Genomic DNA, 23,372 nt, shown 5'->3' on the forward strand with positions numbered 1-23,372 from the left:
AACATCACAAATTGACATAAGCATATAAAAATTTCACTGCACAAGCGTCTCTCTCACAGGTCGTACCATCCTTTTAATGTTCAGAACTTCAGAGTACAGAAGCATGTTGATCAGCCACATGTGACCTGATCTTTACCTTCATTTGGAAGAAAAGCATTCCTGCCCCCGTACCTGAAAAGCTGTCCTGCTCTCCGTTAGCCATCACTGATGGACAGCAGTAATGCTTCGACTTTGTACCACGCCTTGACTTCTTTTCCTTGAGAATGGTCTGCATGACCTTGTCTGAAGCTGGGGGGCCCAGTGGAGTTTTCCATGTACCCTATTATGCTAGAACAGCCATCCCCAAACCAGAACCTCTCTTCCACGTGCATGAATATGCCCTTTCTCCTCTCCAGTCAAAGCACTGAGCTGGGATCTTCTCAGAGACCCTGTGAGCACAGTGGAGAGAGGACAAGCAATGACAAAAATGGATGCTTCTTTAAGCTAATCTCTCTTAAAATTGGAATCCAGTGTTTCTGGAAGTGAAACCCCTCCATGAAGTAAGTCAGCAATAAAGGCCATGGACCAGTTGCTGTTGCTCATAGAGCATAGTCTCCTATTTCTTGCAGACAGATGACACAGCTCTTAAGCCACGTCAGGGAGGGTGAGCACATGACTCCTTCACATATGCAACACTCCAGTGAGGGTGTCAGATGTGTGAGATGTGTTTGAACACTGGGTCTTACCTCCCTGGTGTAGTGCTTGTGGGGAAGGGACTCCGCTTTTGTAGCTCAGCAGTGACAATTGCTTTCTCCATTTCTGGTGTACATGGAAACTGAGAAACCCCAGATTTTAGGACTAAAACCATTGCTAATTGTAGTCATATCATAATTTGTCCTGAGATTTAAGACCTTTCAGTATATATTCTGACTGAATTGTATTATGTGATTACCTGCATAACAGGTATGGAAGTAGCTGTACTTTTCAAATGAAGAAAAGATGGCACTGATGGAGATCTGTTAAGTCCTGAACTCATCTTACTCTGTCCCACCTCCTTTGTCCCTCGCCTGATTTACTAAATTTAATGCTATTTCCTGTAGCTCCTGCAATGGGGCACAGGAAATACTGTCGTCATAGCTGTCAGTTTTCTGTTCAGAAATTCCCACTTTGGACTGCTTGAGGCTCGCCTGGTGAATAATTAATGTTACAATGGTCTTTTACCCTGATTTAGTATGTTCTGAGTAGAATTCAGGTCCTTTTTATTAAATAAACTTTTTAACCATTTTATTAGACTAATGCTGAAAAGCTAGTATTTTGATCGGACTGCGCAGCAGGGGCAGTTGATGATGACTGTAGCACTATCCTAAAGAAGCTGGATACATGAAGGAAGTCAATCGCTTTCACTCACACTAGTTCTGTGGGAAGCTTATGGTCCACACAGTCCTTGAGGGGGATTTTAGGTGACTATCCACAAAAGACATTTCCCTCACCTTTTCCCTTCTGCTCATTTCTTTCTGCATTAGGAATATGCAATTGCCTAAAATCGAGAGACACCAATTCCTGCTTGCTTGCCTTTATTCTGAACAACTTTTTAACCAATGAGTCCCTCAGATAAGCACACCCAATGGTTAGAGTAAGGTTTGCGGATCAGAGCACCGTCTTTTGTTAAAGCCATTACAACCATACAAGCAAAAACTAATTACAATTGCATTTTGTTACAGTTTTGCCCTTACGTAAACCTACTCCAGTATAGGTGCTTTAGTTATAAATGCAGTTTCTCTTGCATTTTATCTTCTAGAGATCCAAGTATTTCTACAGATCACACTGCCTATATACAAAAGAGGATTCGGGCTTCCTAACTCTGGCAACCCAACACCTCTGAGACCAGTGCACTGTAATGTCAAATCAGGAAACATTCAGGCTTATTATAATGTGAACTTTGAAGTGGAAGGGTGAGCCAAGAAGTAATAAAGTGATCTTAAAAATAAAATGTTGAACTTTCATATTCAGGTTGTGTGATCATCCCACCCTGCTCCTCCTGAACACCCAGCTCACAATTCCGGCAGTCAGAATGAAGTGGACCGTCACAAATGAACCTTGCTGGTGCCCCTCAGTGAGCCTAACAGACCTACCACAGGACAAGATGGCATAGATTTAACTACTGGATTGTAATGAGTCCTAGCATATTTGCTTCCAGAAATTCAGTTTTGAACAGTGGAGGAAAAAAATAAAAATCTTTCCCTACACCAAGGTTGGCAAGTCAGTCCAAAACCACTTGGAGGCTTCATTCCAACTGGGCAGTGCCAAAGTGACCACACTTTCGTTTCTTCAGCAGGAAGATGATGCCATAAGGAGACACCATTTTGGCTGAAGGTTTTCCTGCATCGCTTACTTCCTTTCCCTGCCAGTTTCCAACAGTGTGAGTGTTAGCTATTTGCAAAGGACATGAAACTCCTCATTTGCATGGATCCCAGCAATTTGCTTGAGTTGTTTCCTGCCGTTCATGCTGGTTCATATGTTGTTAAGAGTTATGCATTTTTCTCCCTTATGCAATGGCAAGTTAAGAACTGTTTTTTTGTTGAGATAAAAACACCAGGGAGGGCAAGAACAGAACGAATACACTACAGTTCTTTCTACACGAGCTTTTCAGTCATAGGTATTTGCAATCCTGTTTCAGCCTCCAAAGTATTCACAGGCATAGATAATTTTGTACTTGCAATAGATTTATTTTGAGATGTGAAAATCCATTAGACTCCTCTTTTTAAATTAGGTTACATCCATCTCAGCGCTTTCTAGCACAATACTGTACAGGTTCAAATGAATTTATTATAATAAAGAAGAATCAAGACAACACCTTAAAAATGAACAGTTCTATAACACCAAGTGACTTCGGTACACCAGGAGCTACATATATCAGACCTAAATGATCTGTTTTAAACCTTACCCACATCTGGCTAAAGCAAGAAGTTACATAAGCCATCAAAAATTTAACATCAGATTAGTATGGTCACAAGGGCAGCAATAAAACTGCCATCTGGAGAAAGAGCAGGGTTCATTTCAAATGCTTGATGAATACAGCACTACTCCATTTTGCTGAAAGCTTCTCAAACAGCTTTTGTAATGTATTATTTTCCTGATATATAGTATATGAGATGAAGTATTTACAGGCTCACAGTACTTTTAATTGATCAGCATATATCCCATCTCCCTTCTGACTTCAGTGATTCAGCCCCATTCTGTGGGCTAGCCATAAGAGCAGAGCACATCAGGGGAATGTTCCTTAAAGATTTCATAGCAGCAGACACACTGGGAGTTCTTCAACGCATCCATGTTGTTAACCTATAAAAATCCTTTTCCTAAAGCAGATTAAAACAAGATTAGTGAGTACAGGGCAGGGTAGGAGTTTTACCCTTTTCCCATTGAATTAATGGGAAAACCCCTGAAAACCTCCTTCATGGGATGTAGAGTTGAGCATTATTCAAGCAGGAAGGAAAAAAAAAAAAAAAAGTTATTTGGCAGGTGAAATTCCAGAAGATGAAGAATTGGAGGGCATCACTCAATTAATGCAGTCCATAACGTGAATCTGCAGTGTGTCCAAATCAGGTAGAATTTCTTCACATTTGGGACATGAATACATTGAGATATTCCGCTGCTCTGGCCACTCTTGACTACCAGTTCCTGCAAGCAGAGAAGATAAATGATTACCTGTTATATTGCTTGATTTTTCCACTCTTTTTGTGGAGTGGTTGAAAGAGGACTGGCGTGCTCCTAACAGCCAGAGAATCACGCTCTCTGCAGCTACCCAGGTGCCAGAATAGCCACAGGGGAGCTGGGGAGCTGCTTGCAGCCAAGCAAAGCTGTTTTAAACTCAACACAGCAGGGCCTGGCCCCACGAGCCGGAGAAGTTGCTTACGGTACCTCTTTGGACAAGGCGAGGTGAGTGTTCCCGATCTGGTGCTCTGGCTCCGTGGCGATTCTGCATCTCCGCCAAAGAGTTTCTGCAGAGAATAAATAAGTCAAGGGCTCTGAAAAAAAGACTCAGCAAAAGGTATCTTCCCTTTGTCTCCAGAAAAGGTAAGAGGATTCAAAATAAATCAAAGGATTTGCAGGTAAATCATGTCAACTGGTCATGCATTTAGTTCACAACTGCTGCTCAGAAACAGGACCTAGAAACGCTGCTGCTTTGTGAGATTGTGCCAAGGTCCTGCTGAAATCAGGGTCATACAACTGACAGCAGCAGGATTTGGGCAGCTACACACCTAGGGATCTGGGGCACGCTCCTCTGGAAAACTCCAAGGACTCTCAGCTATTCAGGGCAAACTGCAAATTTGATTAAAGTAGTTATACCAGAAAAAGGGTTCAGTGTACAGTTAATGTGAAATGTAACTTGATTCTTCAAATTCTGGGCACTCTTCTTGTACCCATGGCTTCCACAATACGAGTGGAGGACACATGGTTAATATTTCTTTTTTCTCTTTTACAGCTAAGCGTGCTAAAATGGTGCAATTCCAGGGTATCACAGTACTTGAAACTATGGGTACTCACTTACCACTGCCACCTGGAGAAGCAGCAGATATCCCTGGCACACATGCAGCAAGCTTAGCTGCAGATTCACCACTAAAATTGAGACCAGAACCCAAAGAAACTCATGTGAATCAGCAGGGAGAATTTACCAAGCATGAATCATCCCAAGTGAAAACTTGCTAAGGCACCCAAGTAAGAACTCACACACCTTACAGAGATTCTATCACAAAATTAAAATGAGAAGTCAGCCAATTCATTTTTTTTTTTCTGTTTTAAAATTCAAATCAACCAAGAAATAAATGTCTGCAAAGTTGTTTGCCTTTCTACTGAGATGCTAGCAAGACAATGTTGGTCAACTCCAGCACACAGGTAACAAGACAGTCCAAAGGCAGCTCAGCCAAAGTCTGTTCTCACCGGCCAAGATCTTCAAGGTTTTGCTGCTCTTTTAGCAGGTATGCCAGCTGGACAGCCAACTGCTCCTTCTCCTCATGGATCTTCTCTCTTGCTGCCCTCTCAGCATGGAAATCAGAACAATAAACCTCCATCTGATCAGAGAAATGAAATCGTGCTGAGAATTTGTAACTGAACCATAGTCATGTATTATATGCCAAAATAGCAAATCTGTATCATAGCCTGCTCATCTACTCATCATCATCTACTCAAAACACTCCTACAGCACCTACACGCTGCAAAGCGAAGACCTGCACTACTTAGAAGGTGAAGAAGACTCAGTAGTTTCTGGATTCTGTATAAGATACGTCAAGTGTCTTATCTGGGACAGTGCTATTGCCCTCTGCTGTACAGAGGCAGAAAGGAGGCACAGACAAGCAGTGAGGAGGTGACTTGACCAATGATACAGACAAATCGGTGGCACAAACGGTGGAACCGGGCCAAGATGCCAGTTTTGTGCCTTAAATGTGAGGCAGACCCTTTTTAGTCACTGTTTACACACACTGGTTTGAGTAAAATTATCCCTAAAACATGTGCAGTGATTCTTAAGAGACTGGTTTTAAATACACAAACACATCTATTCCCAACTTCTGTTTGTTGCGCCAGACTCCAGCATACGCAGTTCCTCCTACAGAACCATAGGATATGGTGGTAAAGGCTCTGCAGGGATCTGCAAGGCAGGCCAAGTAAGAGAATTATGCTTTGGAACTGAGGAAACGTATTCAGTATTCCAGAGTGAGCCATTAAATACCTCCTTCTGGTTTCTGAATAGTGGGTGGGGGAACTAGCCAGTTTCTGAAGAAGAGCTGATACCTGAGCACGGAGCACAGCCATGGTTTCAAGGTCCTCCTCTTGCTTAGCAATTATCTGCTTCATTTCATCTATCTGGAGCTGCTTTGCAGCAAGAGCTTGTTCTGCCAGCTCCACCTTTGCATTCAGTTGTTCCACCACAACTTTATCCACTCTGTCCAGCTGCAAGGAAGAACTATGATTATGAAATGAACTCAGAATACGACCCTGCTTGAAGTGAAAGTTTGCTTCTTACTCCTCCTGCCGCCGGAAAAGCTTCCAATTTTGATCATCAAAGGAACTTGGACTAAGACAGCAGTGGTGACTGATATTTTATTTTAAAGATTAGTTTTGAGCTTTCAAACTATTTTGTATCAAGTTAAAAAAGAGAACTCCCTAATGGACACTGCAAAGGATGTTTTCCCGCTTTCCAAAATTATACAGAAGAATCTGGCACTTCCGTGGAGCCTCAGTTATGAGCAAGACCTCACTGTGGCAGGCATTCTATTTAAGATTACAAAAATGTTTAGAGGTCCACCTTCCCACATTTACAAATTATGCTGCAGGAACACCTATATGCCTTTGCATATCACTGATCTCTAAGGACTGGACTCCATACTGCACTGCAGATTAGATCTTATCTAGAAAACACCATGGAAGTACTGATGTGTGGATAAAGTTTTCTCTAATTGACAGCACAAGATTTATCAGAGCAATACTGCTATGCTGCATGCTGTATTATGTGGACGGGGTGACAATTGTTTCCTGCCCAAATTCGTTCCTAGATACATTCTCCCATCCCTCCCGCTCCCCCCTAACTAATTATGATTCTTCTCGTGATGAGTTTACCTCTTTGAGTTTCATTTCATCGATTCTTTTCATTGCTTCAGTGAGTTCAGGAAGGAGTTTGCTATATGCATCCTGCAAGCTACTATATCTTGCCCTGTTTATGACAAGAAAACAGGTGAAAGTTTGAAACAAAAATTCTTTGAAATCTAAATAATCTGTTAGAATTTAGAAAAAAGCCACCACCAGTTCCTTGCAAATGAATCTGCATTTCTGATGAGAAAAAAATCATGCTCCATGTCTCAACATCTCTCTTCTGATGAGTTGTGTGCTGCTCTATCCATGGACTGAGTCCAAACAAGTGTCCTTACCGATCATCTGCATTTCATATTGAAGAATCCATCACCCAATATTTTTATATCAAGCTCACAAATTCTGTTCAAAATGTAACACCTCTCTTAGGAAGACATCCAAGTCTTGACTCAGAGACTCCAAGTGAAGGAGAATTTATCAGGAGAAGAACCAGACACAGACTCCAGAGATAATGAGCAGCTTCTCCAGCTGCTGAGACAGGTCCTTCAGGAAGTTCAGCCTCTCTCTACAGCTTGGACTGACATTTTCACACTCCTTACATGGACTGCACATGAAAGGGAGCGGGGAGCCAGAGCAAACAGCGAGTCTCTTTACCTCAGCTTCACTGCACACTTACCTCTCCTAGTTGCAAACATGTTGTAGGGACCGCAGACATCTTCATTAATGCCACTTTCCCATCATTGCCACCACCTGACTTGTCCCTGCCCTCCAAGATATGGACACATTTACCCCTGCTAGTCAGTGGGACAGCTGTTGTCACTTTTATGCTTCCCCTACTTGTACATTATACCTGACCCTATTCCACCTTTGACTTTATGACAAAAGGAAGATACAAGTCTGAGCTTACAGCTCAAATCTTCTCAAGTGAGGCGTTCAGTAGATGAAAGAATACAGTTTGGGCCTAATGTGGAGGCTCCAGATTCGAAGTGACATAGAAGCTGAGTTGAATGCAGGTTTCTAGTTCAGACTCTACAAACATAACATGGTTTCAAAGGGTGCAGAACACAAATCTAGTATTTCAGATTCAATTCCCGTTTGGCCAGGTTCCCTTGGACTTCCCTTCCTCACTGACAATACCTCCCTGGAATACAAAACCAAGTCATACTCACTTTTCTTCATGTGTCTTGGCTTGTTCCAGCTTGACCTCTGCCTGCATGCTCTCCACCTGAAGTTCCAGCTTCTTGATGGTGTATATTAGCTGCTGCTTCTCCTCCAATTCTGATGCAGCAGCTGAGCTTTTTCTTTCCAGTACTTGGCACCTGACAGAACAAGGAAAAAAGTTCAATGTCTCCTGTTCACCTTTTCCTGATGGATTTGGCACACTAGGCATATTACAAAAAGAATCTTTGTGTGGTTCGCTTTAAAGGCTTATTTTGATGAAGAACAAGGAAAGACAAAAATGAATCTATACACAACCATCAGAAAACAAAGCTACTGAAACCAACGCTTACTTTCTTACTATTATGAATCTCAAAGAACTGGAATTTGACTGAAAACTAAGCAACTAAAGTGAGGGTCTTGTAATCACTTTTTATAACCTACACAATTGATCTTCAAAAGCACAGACAGTTCATGTGAAAAGGGTCATAACCAGGTCCCTTAGCTTCTTTCCCTAAGACTAGAACAGGGATTGATTATGTGAAGCAGAGAACAGGAAAGATTTGCCTTTACATCAGGAAGGATTAAAACCCAAATCTTAAAATTCAAGGCACTGGGGTTCTATTTGTAGAACTAGGTTGGCAGCTCACATTTTCTGACAATTACTGTATTTCTGTACTTTCATCTCCACTTACAAAGAAGGAGCAATCTTTTACAGCATATCTATGAAACAGATACGTAAGTTGATATTTGTAGAGCTGGTGAGTTTCCCAAGGTGGGAGTTGTCATACAAATATATACTGGGTGTCAGGGCAGAACTTTTGTTCTTCTGAACCTTACTTTTCTTGAAGCTTCTTCTGAATCAATTCTGCTTCTTTTAACTTCTCATGGGCTTCCTGAAGCTCTTTAAACAGAGCACAAACTTGCAAATTCAGGGTTTCTACTTCACTGCCAACCTGTTAGAGGAAAAAAAAAAGGAAAATTACATACAGACAATTCAAGATAGCAAAGTTGCAGGCTAAAATCTAAGCAGGAAGTATCATTCTTTCTCTAGAGAAAACAGCATAAGTCAGTATGCACTGTTACACTCTATACTCAGTAATAAGGCCCTGTCCACAAGGCTTCACAATTACCAATTATTCCTAAATATGGCAGAACCCCATTTTGAGTTAACATTTTCATAAAATCCAGGTGACTCAAAGACAACACTATTACTGACTTTCCAACATTGGCTAAAATATACCTCATGCAGATGGGAAACACATCTACACTTTCTTTCTCAAGAGCTCACCATTTAAAACACATGAGAAAAGCAGACTTAGTGATTATTGCCACTCCTCTAAGCAATAGTTATAGTCTGTCAAAGAAACACAAACAAACGATCTATCCCTAAGTAGGCTTCCAGTCTGCTAGCATCAGTGTGCTCTTTAGAAAAAGGTGTGACAGCAGTTGTAGATCAGAAGAAGCAGTTTGGAAGTAGATGAGGCAGACAAAAACCAGACTTCCTCCTCCCCGTTATATCCTGCACTGGCATCCTGCACTGGCATTATCCCTTCCATTCGAGTTTCCTCCATTCTTGTTTTGGGCAGAAAGCAGAGAACACACAAGTTTTTATGCATTGTAATGTATTAGATTACACATGAAACCCCTCCAGCCAACTGGCACTCTCCCTACACATACCAGCCTCTCTCACGCCACAAGCATGAGAACCACAAGTCTGGAAGAGTTCAGTTCTTGACTTTTTGAAGGAGCAAATACAACCCCAAATGGTAACTCCACTACCATGCATTCATGGATCAACTTTGCAAACCAAGAAGATGATTTCTAGTAAAACCGTAATCAGTTTTGTTGCGAGTTTCTAGCCCTTTCATTTGGCCTTCAGACCACAGGAATATCACTGAAGGATGCTGAAGGCAGGCAAAAAACAAGAGGAGGGAAGAAGCAGCAGCTGGGTTCTCCTCCAACCCAAGACACAAAGGACACCTCAGAGTTTCAATTCTTAAAATATATCCCCACACTCTGGAAGATGCAAAACCTTTGACTCCTGCTGGTTTGTAGTCTCTGGAGGTACATCCTGGAGCTTTCCTAAAGAACCATCTGAATCTCATCATCACACTAGCACCAGTTTAATTGTCCCTAGTACTGTAATTTTCATTGAAAATGTCTTATCTCATCAAATGCATGGAAAGTCTCCAGTCCAGCTTGGGAGTGAGCTGGGTGGCTGTGGCTAAAAAGATACCAGGTGTATCAAGAGCATGCTGCTGTCCTATTTCCTTGAAGAAAAGCTCCAGTTTTCTAACAGGGGAAGTCCACCACTTCCCCAGGCAACTGAAGCAATAGAAGTTGTTCATCCATGATGACCTGTGAACACTTCCAGCTTTCAGTTCAGAGCAGAAGTGTGGAACACAGCCAGTGTGACTGAGAGGCAGACAGAACACAACTGTCTACTGACGTTGCTGAGGACACCCTCCACAAGCTGCCCAAGCTAGTATCATTCACCAGTCGTACCAAGCAAAAGGGACTGAACATAACGGTGTAAACACACACAAAGCACATTGCACTACGCTTTTTCTATCTCAGAAGCAAAAAGAGATTGTTCTTCTACCATCATAGCTGCAAAACAAGCCACAAAATTATTTTATGCAGCAATCCAACTAATCCAATTACACTCGCAGATGAAAGCACTGATTTTTGTACGGTGATTGCATTTCAGTTTGCAGAAAACGAGACATCAGTAGAAATTGCCTTAACAGAAAACGTGTCAACAAATGAAACCATGTATCACTGGCAAGAGTCTGACTTCTAATAAAGCTGGACTGTGAATTCTTGGTCCCTGGTGAAAGTCATCGTAATTCAAGATACTTTACTTAATTGGAACACAATCAATCCATGCCTCTGGAAAGCAAGTCTGGCAGCCTCGCTGAAAGAAAAGGCTCAACTCAAAAAATCCCATCCCACAGTACAGACTGTCTCTCCCTAACACCCATTTCTTACCCTGCCCAGGAAAAGAGCAACACCTAAATCATAGCCTCCTAGGTCTCTGCTTCCGGGAAGCTTGCAAGCACCCTCCCAGGGAAGGCAGAGCAATAACTGCAGTGGTGCTTTAAGATGACTCATCTCAGGAGACCTGGCTGACGTTAGTGTCCAGCTGCTGTTTGGCAGAGGATGTGCTCTAGTCTCTTCTCCCCGAGCCATTCCTCACTCTCCAAACAGAGCCAAAGCAGGTTTGAAAAACTTTTCCCTCTCTCCCAGGATGTCTTCAAATGCAGAGCCCTCAAAAATGGTCCACACTGCACCCCCACATTGTTTCACTAAAGATCTACATTTTACAATATGGGGAGATAACATGAGCTCCGCTGACAAGAGGCCTCTGAAGAAACCAAACAGCATATAAATGGAAACGACTGCCATCACAAGCATGTAACTATGCTGACCTCAATATCAGAACTTGGATGAGGAGCATCTGGCTCACGCTGTAACTCAGGCAAAGCCGAGATAAAAATACTGGAAAGAATTAACTGAGACATCATCTCTCTTCCCTAGAAAGGGCATCTCTTGGCCTGACTGCAAACTGGTCTTGTTTAACTAAGCCAGCCCTGCCCTAAAATACTTGTCCTGGCCTTCAGAAGGGCACAGGTCTCCAGCAGATCCCACACTATATTTGCTAGCCCCATGCAGCAGCTCAGATAAGCCACGCTACCTCATATACAGGCACTCTTAGTTGCCTGTATTATGCAGTTGCACTGAACCTGAACGGATCTCCACTGATATGGGAGCTTACACGCCTACCTCACATAGAGAGGCTTACAACTGTAGGCACATAAATTTAGGTGTCTGAATCTGGAGCTGAATCCCAACCCCAACATCCATTCAAACCCTTAATTGAAGACATCAGGACTGAGTTTGCCTGGAACTGCGTCGCAACCCAAGGTAGTTATGCCCCACCATTGTAATACATCCCACCAAAAACATGAAAAAAACCCAAACCAGGTGCCATAGGAGCTCCACATTTACAGTCAGTTTTACAGTACGCTGTCATTGGATTCTGATCGAAAAGCTGACCTAGCCAGCAGCAAGGAAATTCACCCAGTCTAGAAGACTTCCTGGAACTGGAAATGACTGCATCTCTGTTTAGTGGGCATGGCCGGGCTAATGAGGTATACCTGCAGTTATGCCATGCTTCCCTAATTCTTGGCCACCAATCTCACCCCTTTTTGGTGGCTGGTGTAATTTGCAACCACCTCTAAGATACGGATTGGAGAGTTCAAAATTCACTTCCATACCCAGGATAATTGTCCCTTGCTCCCTGAGTGCAAGTGGAAATCTAGGCCCTGAGGTTGTTGGCCTCAACAAGTAAGCTGTATGTTGTTAAATCTTAGCTCAGGAGGACAGGTACTTACAGCCTCTGAACTCTCCTCTTCTTCCTGTTCAGTTTGTGTCCCACTCTCCAGGCAGTTGCTGGTTTTCTTCTCCAGCTTTGACAGTCTGAAAAACAGAAGGAGCCGATAATGACGGATTTGGCCTATATTTAAAGTGAGATTGTGACTATTCAAGGATTTCACGCAAGTGATGTACTCTCTTTTTAACATCACAGCCACAAATGAGAGGCAGAATTGAAAGCACAGACATGCAGGAAAGCTTGCACAATCATGGGGGTTCCTGAAGAACACAGGATGCCCAGCATGTATATTTAATTAAAATGGATGTATAAGCCTGCAGGTGTGGTGAAGGACAGTGACATTGAGTCCACCGTGATCGATCTTTGGTACAGTCCAAAACTGCTAACCCTTTTGAAATGGGTCAGTCTGTTCACTGAATCCAGTAATTAATATTGCCTCTATTTTCCTTTGATATTTTCAGAGGCTGACATTTCTAAGAATCATTTGGCTATGGCTCATTACCTCTTCTAGGAAGACCACATAGAAGCAATTACCATGACACCAACCTTTCAGAGTAGATAATGTCCAGGAAGTCTTACTCTGTCTCTGTGAAGTGGGGATTCGGAACAGCTGCTGCTTAGGCAATTTTCCACACCTGAACAGTCATGCCGATTTACACCAATATAATTGAGCTGAGATGGACCCTCACGTAGGTCCCACTGGAAAAACTCTCTCTTAGACAAGTTTGGAATTAAACTTATTTTAGACATTTCTAAGGAGCTTTTCCAAGCTCACACATTGCTAAATGCAGCCTGCCAATATCACGAAGAGGACTGTAATCTCTGTTTTATACATAGCGATTTGCTTAAGGCCCCACACGCAGATGATTCATATAAAAACAAATAACTATGGAGGAGTGAGTGGAGAGAACTTCCTCAACTAGTCATCATATCATTCTGACATAACCTGGGGAAGGTTGGAACCCAAGAGGAAATGGGTAATTTGTCTTGATCTGTGGTGCTATAGGAAATAATAACAAAACATGGAAACTCTTTTGCCCACGGAAGAGAACCTGTGGTTTATCCCTGTAAGGACTACCATAAAAATAAGTTAGTACGATTGAGTGCTCGGGAAATTCCCCACCCAGGTCACGCTGATATTTCAGCTTGTCTCTGATCAGTCACAGACTTGGTAACTGCAGCAGCCCTGAAAGAGAACAGCTCCAAAGGTTACAGTGCACCTGCTTCATACCTCTCTCTGTGATCCTGCAGCTCCTTCTCGAGTTTTTCCCTCTTCTGAGTTTCATTTCTAAGGCAGCAGAGCAGCTGGCTCACAGTTAGCTCCTCAGACTCCAAATTCTTCAATTCATCTGCAGCTTTGCTCCTGCTTCAAACCAAACCAGATGTAAATAACAAGAGCTATGATTTTACTAGGGCACTCCCTTATCCCTAGTTCTGGGACCCAGTCTGAGGCCACCGTTTCACGCAGTGCTGAAAACCAACATTCTGAGCAAAGGGCTCATTTCCAAGACCAAGACCTGCCCACAAGCAGCTAGCCACAGTCCTCGTGCGTGCAAATGCAGTCCTTGCTTTGCACAGTGCTCAGACAGTGCCCGTCAAGCTGGGGGAACAATTTAGTACTTAAGCAAGGAAAACAAAAGCAGTCAAGACAATTCAAAACCCAGTGCATTTATTCTAACCTAATTTGCAGCCCCTTCTGCAAAGTGCTGCTGTCTGCTCCCAAAATAACATTTTTTTTCCAATGAAACATGCAACTTTTCTTATCTCTGTCTCATTCCTTTCCAGAAAAAGAAGGCACGTTCCACCAAAAATGGTCATCAGGAATTGCTTTCTTTTTCAGAAAAACTCTCTTCAATATTTCACCTCCCTCATATTCAATAGCTCTTTTCAAAATTGCATTATGCTACTGTAGAAGTGAACCAAAACAAATACAAAACTATCTGAAAAATAAGGTAAGTTAATTTCCTGGGGATAAAATACTTTATTCCATTCCCTCCATTTTTACGTCCATCTAGACAGAAAGTCAAAATCCCCGAACTATATGGTAAGACAGGCAGGTTATATATACTGTACATTTCAGAAGCTCAGCTGTAAAACAGCATGTGTTTTAAACTTTGCTTTTGTAGTTCAGAACAGAAAGTAAAGCATGGTCCTCTGTGTGCTCCTGAGAGCTAGAAATCTTTGGTGAGCAAAATTCAATACCCCAAAGGCAGTGTTCAGCCAGGATATTTTAAGTAAATAACTTTTATCAGGGGATTTTTAGTGGACAGTTCTACTCTTACAGAAATAAACCCGTCCTGAGCGGATCACATTTCTCTGAACCTGTTAACAGCACCAGTCTAAAGTTTCAATGCTGGACAAAGACACGTGGTGACACAGAAAATATTTTAAGAGGTACATATACCCCCCCCTGTTCTTGTAGATATGGCCCAGATACTCATCAAAAGTTAAGCAAGTCCCACAGAGAATGTCTTCTCATAATCAGAGTGTTCTCACAAGCCACCGCTAACAACAAGCTGAATACTTGCAGCCTGGTCTGTGGTCAGCAACTCTCCCAGTTTCATCTATGACCATAACTTCCCCCCCCCTTCAACTTCTTAACTGCATGCTGAAGGACAAGTTTTCTATGTCATCACGTTAAAATGCCATTCTCCCTTGCAGTGACGTAGAGAGTGACAACCTGTACATGGAGCACAGCTTTCTGGCCTTAGCATTTTCCTTCCAAAAGCAAAGGCCACAAAGTAAATAAGAGTTTAGCCACAACCATCTAGCTGCTAAATTGGGCAGTATCCAAAATGGAAAGTTTAATAGTATCAGCTGTCTATGTCCATGAGGAGTAAAGGTTCAGCTAGGGGCAAGAAAGTCCCTTGTGCCCTGGAGCTGAAGTAAAGATCAAATTTTGAGAAATAACCTAAACAGAATGCTGGTATCTTAAACCTAGTAACCTGAAAAAATAAGGACTTTGTCATTGCACTGTCTGTCTACCCCACTGTGATACACTTTATACCAACCACACACAAACAGAACAGACAGGGTTCAGATCTGAAAGACTACAAGACCTCTGATTCTTACCAACATCATTATAATTGGGTAGAGGACAGATACTCTATTAGACAGTCTCCGATGACTAGAACGGAAGAAGTCCCTGCAGCCTCTAATCTTTACCTTTTCTGTTTGGCCTCCCTTAAAAGCCTGAAAAGTTGGCAAGTCAGCACGTACATAAATGCTTGGCCAGCTGGCCAGAATAAGCACTCCCTCTTGTCAGCTAGTGAAAATGGGAAGGAAAAATGCCAGAGAGCTGAGGGTCCTTCTGACATGGTAGGAAGGTAGAGCTACTGCAGAGGAGGGATGCAAGGCCACAGAAAAACAGGATTTTCTAGTGCATTCCTCATAGAAAAAAGTTCCCTCACATTGAAAAAAAAGCACATTGCAGAAGTCTGAATCAGACACAAGAACCTACATACATGTAGACAGCAATGTTACTGGTCATTTCGCCACTATTCACTTGATGTTCCTTTGCAGTTCTATTTATTTCTCCTTCCTAGGAAAGAAAAAACACTATTAGCTTGGCATTTGGACTAAGCAGGACAGAGTTTTATTTACTTGAGTTAAGGAAGGAAAAAAAACAAGGAAAACTACTATCATGGCAATAAAAATAAATAAAACCACAAAACTCCTACAGATCAGTTTCACATTTGGAAATTCTTAACTTAAATACTTCACGTGCCTTTCCCCGTATCTCTTCTGGACTGATCAGAGAAGAGGAACAACAATGAGATTTGGCCTTCTCCTTTCATCAGCAACTTCCATGGCCACTCTCCCCTGTAAAGATGACTGGGCACCACACAGCAACATCCAACATCACTGCAGGTGACTTCAAATGTAAGCCTAAAAACAACTCTCCTGCCTCCCAAAAGAACCACTCTTCTTTCCCAGTACAAAACTCACTCCTTGATCTTTATAGCCCAAAGGAGAATCTTTGTAGCAAAAAAAGGAGAATGCATCCTTGAAGGTTTCCTGCAGTCTGAAGTTTTCTTCGACAACTCCAAACAAGTTCTAATTAAATTCTCCTCATTTCTTGTTGCACTTGTACTTTCCAGGGAGGGATCTGCTATTACAGGGTAGCACAGACCCACATTTTCACATTTTGCCTGTGAAGATTTTTCAGATACCAGAACAGTAGAAAAAGTAGATTTTTGTGCCTCTAGGGAACACTCTACAGCTTTGCGCTTAGCTTTGTTTGCCTGCATCTCCACATATCTGTCAGTAGAAAGTGAGCCCCATTTTCAAAAGAAAACACCCCCCTCTATGCATAGGTGTTGCCCCTTAACGAAACATAGTACTAATGTTCCCAGGAATTCCAAGTAAGATTTTGAATTAGTCCGAAGTCACCTGCTGGACCACGTTGGTTTTTCCAGAGAATATTTTTAGTGCGATGGAAGCTACCTATGAAATTAATTTACTTTGAGCATGAGAAAGACAAAAATAAATTCCAAGTCCTTTACCACTACATCTTGCAACACACAAGTGTTCCATGGCAGGTAATCTAAGAGACCATAGAATCAGTTAGGTTGGAAAAGACCTTTAAGATCATCGAGTCCAACCATGCAACTCTTCCCCCAAATCCACTGCGCCTACATCTTGTGTTACTGCTGTTGCTGGCAGTTTGCTGTTCCCTCTTAAAGAGGCATAAAGACTTTCCATTGACATGAGTATAGATTCACCCTTTCTACTAAAGGAAGACAGGGTGCTAAATACCTCACTGTAGAATGTCATCAAGTAAACATTGTCACCGTAATTACACTCAGACCCAAATTCCTCATCATTTAGCCTAGTACAAGAAGAAAATTCAGTTTGCAAAAAAACAGGAGGACCAAGCTGGAACCAAAGTTTCTGGCTGCAGGTCATTGTGTTCTTTTTATTCCCTTCACTTACATTCATCCCAATCTCCACAAAGGAATCCTCTGCTGAGGGGATGTTCAGCTTGATCTGCAGTTCTGAAATGATGGCTAGCAGATCTGCCTTCTCAGCCTGGAGCCGCTGCACCTGGGATTTCAACTGCCTCGCTTCCTTCTCAGGAACCATGCAGCCCTCCTGGGATAAACAAACCCTGCATTAGCCAACCAAAAGGAAACACCGGCCAAGGAGCACAGAGCCTGAACATAACAACTGTGTCCCGCATTCCTTCTTCTCTGTTGGGGTTTGCCTGGAAAACCCCAGTGCACAGATCCCTAAACTATGCTTTGGTCCACTAGACAGCAAGAAGTCTAAACGGTGAAACCAAGTTAATCAAACGATGAGCATCATGCTTCTGGAAAACATGGGCCTGGTTCTCTGAATGTGCAGATAATTAGGATGTAAATATTTGCCTGAATCTATGCCTCTCACTACCACATAGGGTCTCAGCCAACCTACAGAATTATTGTCCAGAATTCTTGTCTTTTTTCACCCATATCCTTATTCCTCTTCTCCCAAATCTACCTAAGATTCTAGGGAGAAAAGACCCGTGGGCAGAGGGCTTTTCCACACACCCCACTTTCAGCCTTCCCCCACCATACGACTTCTCTGTACCCCATCTCCATGTATAAATCTCTCCCTATATCCCTGACCTTTACACAAAGTCCTATATCCCTTCCCTTCCACAAAGCCTCTGTCCCTCAAAGATTCTCCCCAAACGTACTCTCTCCTTCCAGTCATGACTTTCTCCTTCACCTTCTGCCTCTTCCCTTTCCCCAGGATTCTCAAAACCCTCTCTTAAGCCTCTACATAACCAGGAAGCCTCATTTTTTTCTCTCCTTTAGATGCCTCTCCCCACTACGAAACCTTCCCTGTGAGTTTGTTTCTTCCTCATTTTATAATCTGAGCCTTCTACCTCCTGGTAATGCCTTTATTACACCACATACCATCAATGTAAATTCTGGACAATTCCTGGAGTCTGAATTACATTCTAATCTATCATTCATGCCAAATCTCCAAACTCTTGCTATGCTGACAGTGCGTCTCTGACAGCAGTACCACCCTACCCACCTGACTTGCTGCTGTGTCTGATTTTGTGCTTAGGCTGTAAGATAATGCAATTAGAGTCAGCTCCAGTGAAGAAGAGAGACCTTTACAGCAACCCATGCTAACAGAAGTACAGTTTTGAGAGGAACTCTCCTATGAATGCTGGTTTATCACTAAGGGAGGCAACACAATATATCTGTGAGTTACTTTGAGTGAAACAGAGATGTTACTTAACAGTAACAATGGACTTTATCTCAGTTAGTAGTAAAACACAGAGGTGACAGAAATCAGACTAACTTCAAATTAGTCTTTCTGTTACAGGGAATTTTTTCATGCTCTTTCCAAACAAAAAAAAAAGAAAAAAGAAAAAAAATTAAAGTAGAACTAAAGCATTCAAGAGAGAAAGTCATTTTGGCTTAAATGACAGTCAGCCTGAAAAATCATGATCAGAAATGAAAATGTTGCTGTCTAAATTAGTTACCACTGGCTGATAAAACTGCAAAGAATCACAGAAGAACCAGTGCTTACTCTATGAAGTTCTTGGAATGAGATAATTAGAAGAGATTTATTTTTGCTTATCAGGATGTTGGATTACTCAAGCAGGTTGGATCACTCTGTCAATAACATACTTTAACTATTCAAAGTACAAAAAGTTCTAAAACAGTTAGAGGCAGCATAAATCCTGTACTTCCCCTTAGAAACTATTCCAGATTTATGAAATTCTGAGTTTCCTTGACAATCCTGAAACACAACTTTTAGCCTGTAAAGACTGTGTAAGTAATACTTACATAATCACACTATTTATACATGACTTTCTTCCCCCTGGTAACTTCTGAACTCATTGGCCAATTTTGATTTACATACTGAAAAATTTCTTACAGAGTTCCATAAAATAGGCAGTCAGGAGAGGAAAGGAGAATCTACTAGTGTCTCTGTTGAGAAAAAGGCTAATACATTCATCCTTCATCAGGCAACAGAGAATCCACATGGGTCCTGGAGGTACCAGATACCAGGATGCATCAGTCTGGCTCTGTATGGAACTTCTCATTAAACGCCTCTTCACATGACCATGTGGCACATAAAGCAGGTTTTATTTTAATAGGCTTTGTCCACAGATGTCTTCAGTACTACCTGCAAAATGTTGCCTGGCTACTAAGTAATCACCTGCAACGTTAGAAATGATGTGTTACAGAGCAAAAGGTTAAGACAGAGGGAAGAAGCTCAGTCAGACTCAAACGGGGGAGCAGAAGTACAGATCTAATCTGACCTCAGTAAAAGAGTTTTCATGAGAGGAGAATGATACAATAAAAATAGATGGCAGGTCATTTTTTTTTTGCCTACATGATAGCTTCTCCCTGGAAACACAAATACAAAAGCAATTAAACGATCATGAGAGACGGATAATCTAACGAGCAGAGGGAGGAATAAAGTAAAGAGAAACCCAACAGTAAACAAAAAAAAGAATGAAAAGTTAGCAAGAAATGTTAATTTCTTATTTCTTATGTCAAGAATGTTACTTATTATTGTTAACTAAATGTTAATGGAAATGTAAATTATCTCAGGTGTGGCACAATTCTCTGTTACTACACTCTGAGAAGCCTCACTTTATAAAATAAATCAGGCCAAGACCTCTTGTTAGAGCATAAGGATAAAAATGGAGATGTTAACAAATCTCCAAACCTCTCAGTGTGATGAAGGGACTGAATGCTCCAGACTTTCAATTCAAAAGTGTGTCAATCCAACCAATTCCTTATTTACCATTTCAGTTCCTTCTTCTCTTTCCTTTAAGCTCTGAAGTTGTTGCTGTAGCTGTTCATTTTCAATGCACTTGGCTAGCAAGCACTGCTTAGCCTCCTTAAACTTTAACTCATAAAATTCTCGTTCTTCTTTCTGCTTCTCTCGCCAGACGGAAAGTTCCTCATATCGGTCCTTCATAGCTTGGTTATGCAACTTCATGGCTTCTAAATGATAGCCAGAGACAAGACATTGATTCACATTAATACGCTGTCAATGAAACAGCAGATTTCCACTACACTGAGCTCAGCATTCTTCAGTATCAAATGGATTAGCAGTAATTGTGTATGAAATGCGAATCTCCTTCTCATGTACCTTAAATACCAAACCAAAACTAAACTTATTATAGTCCATTAGCACTATAATAAATAACATTAAATCCACTGTGGAAATCACATGCCCACACTCTCTCACTTCTTGACTTATTCCTAAACCAAGAAGTACAAGCAAGAAGTATTGTTCACAAGAGGTACTTGCTATCTTGCTGCATGTGTTATTTACATGATCCACCCAAATGAAACTACTGAACTGAGATTCTGAAACTACTGAGACTTGGTAGGGAAAACAGATATCCTAGACTGGTAAATTACTGCATGAAAATGGATGCTATCAAATCAAATGCCTCAAATATGCCCAACAATGCTCTACTTGAACATTTGGTTAAGATTCGATTGAAAACATAGAACAAATATACCCGACAACTTACAGCAAAGACAGTTCCCCCTGACTGGGAAGCCATGCGTATGCAAACAAGTCAGTATGTAACAACGTCAGTCTTACTATTGCAAAATGCTTACAAGATTTTTAGGAAGAGTCAATGAAAGTATTTCAGACTTGCTTTTTTTAAAGCAACAAACTCAAAGCCAGTTGCTTGAAAATCTTTTATACATTGTATTTTCCAGTAACTTCCATTATGTCCTGATGTCATATTATAAACTGCCAACAAATCCTTCAGGTTATGTAAATAAATGTGGCTCTGGAGAATGATTCTGCAAGGTATGAGTTACAGCAGCTGTAAATATGGTCCCGAAACGTTATCGTATATGATATAGGACCTTTTAACAAAATACCAGAGGTACTTCTAGAAACAACTTTCCTGCTAGATACCCATGAGACCCCAAGGCAGAGAACTTGGACCAGGTCCAAAAATGATGCAGGCGGAATTTAAAGACTAGTGTAAAATCACAGCACACAAGATAAGTGACTTCACGCTCTGCTGCCATATAAACAGTGAAGCACCTCTGTCTTTTACACAGAAAATTCCCAGATCCCTTGGGTTTTGCTCTATCCATTTAAAAAAAAATTCGTATCTGACACCTAAACTCCTGGGATCCAGAAACAAATCTATCTCACCTGAAAGACTCAAATCATTAGGCATTTTCAGGGAAACGTATCAGTTTCTCCCAGACAGGCCCTGCCATGGCTACCACTTCCTTTTGAAGTACAGAAGATGCTGCCACATCTAAACGTTCATAGTCATTACTACACACAGTGCAGGACAGCCTGCTCCAACTCCCCTCTCTGCCTGAGAGGATGCAGCTCCTTTCAGACAGCATCCTAACCCAAACTTTTTCTGGGCATTGTGCAGTACCCACCCCTCCTGATGCAGCTATGGCAAAATGTTAGTCTGTAATGGAGCTGCCCAACAGCCCTAAAATACAAACCAAAAAAGCTTTTAGAGGTTGATGAGCAAAGAGTGTATCATAGCAAGAGATTTTTCACCTCGCCTCCTAAAATACACAGTGCTATACTGCTTATATGTATAATTCTAAAGCAAATTAAGTCACCCATACATTGGGCTGTTCTCCCCCTAATCTTCCATACTGATTCAATTTTATGTGTCATATCAAATTGGCCTTGCCACTTGCAGAGTCTCTTATACAGCAAATGCTACTCAGGTATAAAACGTTATCCAGCAAGGGCAAATTAGCACAGAATTCATACTCATAGGACAAAAAACCCCACAGAAGAGACTTAGGGCTTTTGCATTTCAAGACCAGTTCACATGCACATTCACCTTTTAACTCATTGTTCTCAGTGATTAGTTCTTTCATCTGTTGTACCATCTCTTCTGGGGTGTAGGTACTAAGGGCAGGGGCAGCCATGCTGTCCGTTCCGTTTTCCATTTTACTCCTGGGATGCTCTCCATTTTCAGCAGGACGGCTCTTCAACTTGCTGGACATCTCTGAAGCGTCTACTACAAGGTTTGCAAAGAGAAAACTCTTGATTTCTTGCCCAATAAATGTTTATAAAGAAAACATAATCATACCTTCATTTTATTACGACAAGCAAGCCACAGGTCTTGTCATAACACACAGGCACCTTCCAATCCCTCTGACCCCGCTACACCAGAGTATCCATGAGTCTCCGTATCCCATTAACCCTTCACAGGACTGCATTTATAAAGCGCCTGACCCCTGAGACGTCTCTCGGGCTAACCAACCCTTCCTCGGGAGCCCCTTCCTCTGGGAATGAAACAACAAGAACCCCTGTCTCACCCACTCTCCCCTCTTTCCCTCACCAGCCCTGGGCAGCCTGACAGTATTTTGGGAGGTCGGCAGCTCCCGTCCCTGAGGAGAGCAGGCTCCGACACCTGCCCGGCCCTGACAGGGCCTGGGGCACCGCCGCCTCCCCCGCGCCCCGCTCGGCCTCAGCGCGCCCCGACGCTGCGTTTCACGCCGAAATTCCATTTCCGCTGATTTTTAACTTTCATTTTCGCTTTCTTGTCCCCTTTTTCCTTCTCCACCGCACACCCGGCACCCCGCCGCACTACCGGGGGAGGCTGAGGCGCCCGCACCCGCCTCTGCCCAGTCACGGCCGCTCCGTCCCGCCGCAGCCACCACCACCCCCCCCGGGCCGGGGCCGGGGCCGGCCTCCGGGAGCCGCAAACCGACGTCTCCCCGCTTGCCCTTCCCCGACGCGGCCCGCCCTCCCCGCAAGCCCACCCCGGATCCGCCGAGTCACCGGGTGAGCCCGCCCACGGCGACCGCGGCAGAAACCGGCCGCCGTCCCCCCCCGCGCCGGGCTCGCCGCAGGGGCAGCCCCCGCCGCCGAGTGTCTCCCCGCTCACCCCTCTCACGGCGCGCCCATAGCGGCGGCCCGGCTCAGCTGACTGCCCTCCCCCGCCGTCCCCGCCTCCTCCTCCTCCTCCTCCGCCGCCGCGGGGACTTCCCGAGCTCCGCGCTGTCCGCCCACCGCCAGCCCGGCGGCCGGGCCGCCTGCGGGCCTCTCTGCGGGTGGCGGGCCTCTCTCCGGGTGCCAGGCCTCCCGTCCCAGCGCCCTCGCCCTCTCCCGGGCACACAGCGTCTCCCTTCCCTCGCACACCCCCCGGTTCCTGCCCTGAGGAGCTCAGGGCCTGCCAGCCGTGCGGGAACCGAAGCAAAATCCCCCAAGGAGAAGCAAGGTCGTTAGTCGTGTGGGAGCACACTACCCGTCAGGGGGTAAAATCGTGGGTCTC

The 23,372-nt window shown here is 43.1% G+C and overlaps 1 protein-coding gene across 4 annotated transcripts; it reads right to left on the minus strand.

Moving 5' to 3' along the window:
* Positions 1–2,834: 2,834 nt before the first annotated feature.
* On the minus strand, positions 2,835–23,017 carry OPTN (optineurin). Of its 4 annotated transcripts, none has more exons than XM_050914875.1 (14): positions 22,986–23,017; positions 21,933–22,112; positions 19,880–20,082; positions 17,054–17,212; positions 15,583–15,659; positions 13,350–13,484; positions 12,120–12,204; positions 8,560–8,675; positions 7,731–7,880; positions 6,592–6,685; positions 5,767–5,925; positions 4,918–5,048; positions 3,898–3,977; positions 2,835–3,657 (listed from the first exon to the last, which is right to left on the minus strand). In XM_050914875.1, the coding sequence occupies exons 2-14, from the start codon at positions 22,096–22,098 to the stop codon at positions 3,536–3,538; spliced, it is 1,677 nt and encodes a 558-aa protein (XP_050770832.1). In that variant the 5' UTR covers positions 22,099–22,112; positions 22,986–23,017; the 3' UTR covers positions 2,835–3,535. The 4 variants fall into 4 exon arrangements, with proteins under 4 accessions (XP_050770832.1, XP_050770834.1, XP_050770831.1 ...); XM_050914877.1 differs by lacking the exon at positions 22,986–23,017 and adding an exon at positions 22,689–22,737 and having other exon boundaries at positions 13,350–13,481; XM_050914874.1 differs by lacking the exon at positions 22,986–23,017 and adding an exon at positions 22,689–22,737.
* Between the last annotated feature and the right edge of the window lie 355 nt (positions 23,018–23,372).

This window comes from Gymnogyps californianus, chromosome 1 (genome assembly GCF_018139145.2).
Source record: "Gymnogyps californianus isolate 813 chromosome 1, ASM1813914v2, whole genome shotgun sequence".
In the NCBI taxonomy this organism is placed as follows: domain Eukaryota; kingdom Metazoa; phylum Chordata; class Aves; order Accipitriformes; family Cathartidae; genus Gymnogyps; species Gymnogyps californianus.